The 7,544-nt window shown below is 33.8% G+C and overlaps 1 protein-coding gene across 1 annotated transcript; it reads left to right on the top strand.

The window, feature by feature from the left end:
* Positions 1–863: 863 nt before the first annotated feature.
* On the top strand, positions 864–6,166 carry LOC133174142 (G2/mitotic-specific cyclin-A-like). Its single transcript, XM_061309199.1, has 9 exons — positions 864–1,242; positions 1,422–1,680; positions 1,805–1,932; positions 2,114–2,337; positions 2,440–2,515; positions 3,018–3,146; positions 3,248–3,361; positions 3,645–3,778; positions 5,144–6,166. Exons 1-9 carry the CDS (start codon positions 1,072–1,074, stop codon positions 5,205–5,207), a joined length of 1,299 nt encoding a protein of 432 aa, XP_061165183.1. The 5' UTR covers positions 864–1,071; the 3' UTR covers positions 5,208–6,166.
* The last annotated feature ends 1,378 nt before the right edge of the window (positions 6,167–7,544 follow it).

Genomic DNA, 7,544 nt, shown 5'->3' with positions numbered 1-7,544 from the left:
TATATTATGTTTTGTGTGACTGTTTGCCAACATGTTTGGTAAAATCAATAAATAAATTATTTAACATGCAGCATTTATATTAATTGACTATTAAATTAATTCAACTTCTAATCTTATAAAATGTAAAGCAACTTTGTGCTATCGGAAAATATTTATGTTATAATAAGCATATATAATTACATTCACTATATTGATTACTCTGATGTGTTACGTTTAATTGACTTAATTATATAAGAATATTGCACTCTACTTCTCAGTCTGATTAAAATCAGTCCTTTCTTTGCTTCTGTTCTTCTTGATTGTTACGACAATCAAAATAGGAAGAAGCGAGTGAAGGTCTTATTTAATCAGATTACATTTTTGCATTGGATTGCATGCTAGATTTTGTTTTGTAATTTAGCCAACAAAATCTAGCAGCATAAATTTAAAGCCATATATGGCGTGTTTTTTATAAGTTCAGATAACTAAAATTAAAAGATTTATTTCCTACTTGTTTTATTACTTTATATAAAGATAGGACTTTTCTGTAAATTACACAATTTAAATCAATCGCGTTTCAAAGATATCAACAATTTTAAATAATAACCGATTTATTTACTAACTCCGCAAAAATAACAGATAGTCATGATATTTATGAAAAGACTTCTTTTTATAATTCTTTTTATAAACAGGGCCTATATAATATTTGGTTCGGGATCGATAGTTGTCAAGTTTTTCGATATTCTTCTACACCTTTTATTTCTACGGTACGATATAGTCCGTGACGAAATATTCCGAAAGCAAACCTTGTGTATCATGTGACCTAGAAATGCTAGATTGCGATTGGACAATTTAACCTAGCGGGGAATTTAACGAGCTTGCCTCGCTTTAAGTTCATTTCACGCTCAGCTGTAAAACCAAGAGCAGTTCAAATACATTTTGAGGCTTGCACGTAGAATCAGCTTTGCACGGTTTTTCGCCGTCTTCACTGCACACAAAGACTTGCGTCAATGCAACTTTGTTTATTTCGCTAGATTTGAGAAGTATATCCAATATATTTCTCCTTTTCGCTCGAACAATAGCTGCCAAGTGATGTCTTCGTTTGTGTTTGGAAATAACGTAAACCGTGAAGATGCGGAGAATCTTGGACCAAGGCGTGTAAAACAAGTGAACACTGGTCTGACTACAAGAAATGCACCAAAAAGGGCAGCACTTGGAAGTATATCAAACAACATACGGGTCCAGCCGTCCAGGGCAGCAAAGGTATGTTTGAAAATTCAAAAATTTGAATCCTTTTCACCAAAAATAGAATGACCAAAACATAATTTATAAAAACATACACTCTGCCTATGAAATTAAAATCAACGTTCAAAAATTGCAAAAGGTGAAACTTTGAATTACCAATTAAGCCAATTGAAACAAAGAAATCATATTTTTCATAGACTGGAGTAGAAAATGTTGGTCAAGATGAGAACGCATTTGTCAAACCAGCAAAGATATTTGGAGGCCAAGAGAACAAGCCATTTTCCATCTTTGTTGAAGAGCAACCTGCCAGACAACCACTGAAAGCGGTGACCAGGTCTACAAATGTGACAAAACCCGCTGCCACACTCTGTGACATCACATCATTGGTCCGACCTCCACTGGGACCCATCTCAACAGCCACAGAAGATGGGGCAGTATGCCAAGATGTGGAATTTGGTAAGAAAAATAAATTACAACATTGTTTATGAAACAGACTAATATTCTTTGCTTTATAATGGAGTAAATTTTAATAGATAGACAAGTTTTATTACATAAAAATCTTGCTTGACTATATTTTCAGATTCACCAATGGTTTTGGATTCCACAATAGAAGAAATTGAAGAGACTAGACCTCTTGACAGAGAATCCATTATAACCACTGTCCCAGAGTATGCTAAAGAAATCTATTCCTACCTCAGAGAGGCAGAGGTATGCCCATAATTAACCTATTTAAAAAAAAAGATACATTGTCCATTTTGTTTTGAAGTAAATATAAATAATGGTATTGAACAAAAAAACATGTTTTACTTTTAAAGTTTAGATCTTTCTTTAAAAAAGAATTTTATTTCATTGTAAACTTGTACAGTAACTTGTATTGTGTTAAATAAAGCTGAAGAACCGGCCTAAGCCTGGGTACATGAAGAAGCAGCAGGATATCACCAACTCGATGCGCAGCATTCTGGTAGACTGGATGGTGGAGGTATCGGAGGAATACAAGCTCCACAGGGAGACATTGTTCCTAGCCGTTAACTACATCGACAGGTTCCTCTCGCAGATGTCTGTCCAACGAAGCAAACTCCAACTTGTGGGAGCTGCCAGCATGTTCCTAGCATCGTAAGTTTGTCAGCAAGACATGATTCTAGATTTCACTATTTATTTATTTCATGGTCAAGAAGTGCTGAGTTAGTTTATAATTGAGTGTTCTGGTATTTGTAGGAAGTACGAGGAAATCTATCCTCCAGATGTGGGAGAGTTTTCTTACATCACAGATGACACTTACACCAAGAAACAGGTACTGTTTATTTTAAAAATATCTTAATGAACATAAACATTAGTAAATACAATTAATGCATAGGGAGTAGCCAATCCACATAAGCTGACAAGGCAGAGAAACATTAGAATTACCATTTCGATGTTTCTGCTTACTATGCATGCGACAGTCACAGAAAAATTAGTAGTTGACTGTGTGTCTTGACATACAGATATTTTTTTGTCACGAATACAAGAAGTATTTGACTCAGAAGATTGAAAAAAATTACTAACATCGTGTCAGGTACCCCAAAGATAGTTATTTTGTTACAATACTTATCAGTTATAAGTTCACCTGACATGCCATGCTTAAATAGTGAGCTGATGGTACATTTTGAACTTGAATTAGTTAAATTAATTAGTTAAATTACCTAAGAGAAACCTTTGATAAAAATGCAGTTTTCTTTATCACTTCTCCTCCTTTAAATAAAAGTTTGAATCACTGAAAATGTAATTTGTAAATTTGTATGTTTTATTTGTGCCAGGTGTTGAGGATGGAGAGTCTGGTTCTGAAGGTTCTGTCTTTTGATGTCGCTGTACCCACCACCAACTGGTTCTGTGACAACCTGCTGAAGGAATGTGATGCTGATGAAAAGACAAGGGCTCTAGCCATGGTAAGTTTTTAATATATTGTTTACATGAACTTATTTTCATAATGATGCCATTTATGAGGAAAGTGCAAAGATTTTGATTTAATGTGAATCTAACTTTTCAGTTTTTGGCTGAGTTGACCCTGGTGGACGCTGACATTTACCTGAAATACCTGCCCAGTGTGATAGCATCATCAGCTGTGTTTCTGGCCAGGTACGCCCTGGGACAGGAAGCCTGGGTAAGTCTTGTTACACAAAATAGTATTTCATGCTTGTTTTATGAGACTATTGAAATAAATGAAATTTTGGAAACTGAAAGGCAAATACTCAAATAATTGTGTGTGTGTGGGTTTTTTTTTTTTGAATTAGTAACAACTCATTTTTATGACCCTATACATTCAAACAATAGAGAAGTGCATGACAAACAAAATACTGTGGAATGTACATCACACTGTAAAATAAAATACATGTAGTTCAGTTATTTTGAAACTTGTATGGAGTAATCATTTTGATTTTTTACAGCCTGTCAGTCTGTCTCAATCTTCCCAGTATGAAATTGGTCAGTTTGCCAGCTGTCTGACAGAACTTCATCAGACCTACTGTAACGCACACAAACATCCCCAGCAAGCCCTGGTAGAAAAATACAAAACTTCCAAGTAAGTACATGTAATTTAATCAAGCCAACAGATAAATTGATTTAAAAAGCAGAGAAACAATTACATTATTGAAGGCCTTACTGAAGTTTTGACAAGATAAAACTGTAAAATGAAAGTAATTTTGGCACTGTGTAATAAATATAGCAAGAAACTTTCCTAATGTATAGTGCACTTCAGGGGTATAGCAGGGATAGACATTAACTTTCAGATTTACTTGCCCTTCGGGCAAGTGATCTCAAAGTTTGACTTGTCCGAATGCAAAACTTGGTTGCCCAAAATAAGGAAAGAACTTCCGAATTTTTTTTATTACTGTAAATGTTATGACAAGAAAAAATGTGACCAAATACACTACTGTCAATTTGGCAAGGTGAGGTACCTGAAAAAATTTCGATGCTGTGTTTGTACATAAATGTATTTTCCTCAATATTGATGCATTAGATATCTAACAAAATTTTAGTTACATGTATTTGTGCTTATTTGTATACCTCTATATTGTCTAAAAATATCTTGAGTATCTGGTTCAGTTAATCTCCTTATATTGGTTCGGTATAAGAAAACAATTATGGAATGGATACTCAGAAATAGCAAATTTATGGTTTCTCGAGGCAGGAAACTATTTCCCTTGGCAGCTTTGCCGCCTTGGGAAATGGTTGCCTTCCTCAGGGAACCATAAATATGCTATTTCCCCATTAGCCATTCCATAATTGTATATTACAAGCTACTAGCCCATGGAAAAGCAATGTCTGAAATTTCACTTAGCCATCTTCTAAATTCACCTGCCCATAGGAGAAAATAAAATGTGATTTATAAAAACTCTTGAGCATTATTAACTACTGCTCATTTCTGAACAATGTTCCCCCCCCCCCCCCACACACACACACACACCAATCATTTCAATCAATGTTAAAACACAAAATCCATTACATGTTTGTGTTTAATTCTTTTATAAATGTAAGATGTTTTCATGTTTAGAGATATTTATGCATGCATAATTTTACTGAGATTAGTGTTATTGCATTAGCGTGTTGTTTATGTTTTCGTTTTTCCAATCTTATTTTTGGCTGTGAAATAGTGGTAAACTAATTTTAAAAATTCAACCTGCCAAAGTTATTGAAATTAACCTTTTTGTGTGAAGTTTTGATTCATATTTTGATTCAAGTAAGATATTAAAGATTTGTTTCTAGATTTTATTCCTTTCCCAGAGCTGTTAGTTTGACACAATAACTAGGTTTCCAGAGATGACTTTCCACTTGCCTAAGGCAAGGAGAAAGCGTGATTTTGTATACATGTCTGCGAATAGTTGTATCAAATAAATATGAGTAGAAATACGATTATATTTTATCATTATTGTCTTTCCTTTCCTAGGTTCCATGAGGTTTCAGACTTCCAGAAGCACCCCCCACCCTCATCTTTGCCCTACATGTCATAAAGAAAAATAATTCTACGGCCATACCAAAGGTCTTTCATATTAAAGCTATCATCGAGTAGTGTTATAATGAAAGAATCTGGGAAGATGGACTGATTCCAGTACAGGGCGGCTTTACTGTTGGGTCATCATGTACTGCACAGCTAATGTTGCCAACATTTATTCTGACAGACGATTTCTTGGAATGAGCACCTGCTTTTTAACTGTTATGTGATAGGAAAAGTCAATCTTTGAAAAGTCACCTGTTTTTAAAATGTTTTATGCTTTAACACTGGCAACATTAACTCTACAGTACGTGTGACACAAACTTTAAAAGTAACTACTGCAAAGTAATTCCGCGTTAGTGCTTCACTGAATCGTCTACAGACAGTGGAAGTCGCCCTGTGACAGATATTCCCAGTAACTCGGTGCAATAGTCAGGCAGCAGATTCACTTGTGTAAATGTCCCAAACCAAAAATAGACGCTTATTTTAGTGTGAGAGGTACCGCAGTGGCTGAACGTGAAAACATTTTTTATCATTGTAAATATTTCCAGAATTATTTCATGCATGTTGAATTTTTTATATGTGACATTAATTTATTTTGAAGCCTCAACAACCTTTATGTTTTATTTAATACTTTCCCATCTTTTTACCTGTTCTCAATTCTTAATCTGTCTTCTATTTTTTTTTTTTCTGTTTTATTAGTTAAAGTTTTATAAATCTTGCAGGAAATTCTTTAAAGGTTGTTGTGAAAATGCAATCATTGTTTTAAATTGCAAGGATTTTATGCATATATCATGATTTATATTATTGTATGATCACTCATAAAATGAAGCATATTCAATAATACAGCGTGTTTACTTGTTTTTATGGTGTCGGTAGTAGAGAATAGTTTCTGTGAAATAGTTACACAGAAGTGTTTTAAATTCTTTGATTTTATACCATTGTGATGAAATTGAAATAAATTGAAAATTTTCAGTACATTGTAGTACTTACAATTTATTGGATGTTAGAAACCAATTCTGACTAGAGGTACTGGGAGCACTGAGCTCACAAAAATGATATCCCCGACTCGTAAATGTTATAATGGCAAAGTCCATGTTTTTCTATGGGAGACCCGAAATATGTCTGATCAAAAAGTAGAATAGGAGGTGCACAATGTAACAGATTCTGGAAAGTATCATTAAATTTTATTAAGCGGTATAAGAGGAGTTGCGGATAAGAGATGGATACCCCTAAATGTTATAGAAAGAATGTCAGTGTCTATGTTTTGCTATTGGAAATGCAAAATATGTGTTCAATCAAAAAGATTCTGTGAAAGTATCATTAAAGAAGATGGGTGAACAAGGCGAGCGCAATGCATATAGTGCAACAAACATGAAGATAAAAAATTAAATCTCAATTATAAAATTTTCTTTGATATTTCATCTAAAATTAAAGTATACTTTATGTAAAATCTCTACAATTTGCAGTAATCTCACTTAGATTGAAATTATTAGCCTGTGAAATAGCATACACACACGAGATAGGGCAAAAAGGATCATTTTTTCATGCTAAAACAATTTTTCGATATGAGTGGGTCTTCGCTCCATATTTTTCAAAGTTTATCCTAAAAGTTTGCCAAAATATATACATTTTTTGGTCAGCAAAAACATGGAGCAAAGACCCACTATACCTTTAAAATACACTTTTATGACACAGCATTCGCATTTTTCCGGGAAATACTTGGAAGTCCATTTAGTAAGGGTCATATCACAAACACGATTTAAATGCCACAATTCATCAGGAGCTTTGTAGCATAGTGGTTAGCGTGTTAGTCTCAAAGGAAAATGATACTCAGGCTTTTTATTGCTAGAGTTCGAACTCCACGAATATCACATTATTTTTTTAATAACAGAATAATTTTTTCCGATAAAATTTTCCTCAGAAAAGTTTTGTTTATCACAATTTCATTACTTTCAATAATCAGGTCGAAACCACTAGATTTTCTGACGTCAGCATAAATTTGCATGTAAATTAGCTATCTGTTTACTTTACCCACTGATGAATGAGTCGCAATGCATTGTGGGCTACTACAAGTACTCAGTTGTGTTGAAAATAAAGGGCAACTTGAATTGTCCATTGGAATCTCATTTTCAATTCTTTTTTGAGATTTATGAAAGAAATTTTTAAAATGATGTATAATCTTTCATTTCCATGCTCACATTTACAAAATTTGCTTTACGAAGCCTTATATCAACTTATAATACATCGGCCTAAACCATTGTTCAAAGAGACGTAGGTGCTATCGTGTCGATAAAGCATCGAGTTTTTTTTCCCCACGTGATATACGTGTACATAGTTTTAGACAGCAGTACAA

The sequence above is a fragment of the Saccostrea echinata genome, unplaced genomic scaffold (genome assembly GCF_033153115.1).
Source record: "Saccostrea echinata isolate AGI-Se365-2 ecotype Australia unplaced genomic scaffold, CSIRO_AGI_Sech_v1 ptg000057l, whole genome shotgun sequence".
Taxonomy (NCBI): domain Eukaryota; kingdom Metazoa; phylum Mollusca; class Bivalvia; order Ostreida; family Ostreidae; genus Saccostrea; species Saccostrea echinata.
Note: the sequence above shows the minus strand (reverse complement) of the source record. Positions and strands in the feature narration are given on the sequence as shown.

Excerpts from the sequence above, each read along its gene's own strand:
- LOC133174142 (XM_061309199.1), top strand. The coding sequence starts at position 1,072 with ATGTCTTCGTTTGTGTTTGGAAATAACGTAAACCGTGAAGATGCGGAG. Across the intron at positions 1,243-1,421 it reads AGCCGTCCAGGGCAGCAAAG|ACTGGAGTAGAAAATGTTGG; the intron begins GTATGTTTGAAA and ends TATTTTTCATAG. Across the intron at positions 1,933-2,113 it reads CCTACCTCAGAGAGGCAGAG|CTGAAGAACCGGCCTAAGCC; the intron begins GTATGCCCATAA and ends TGTTAAATAAAG.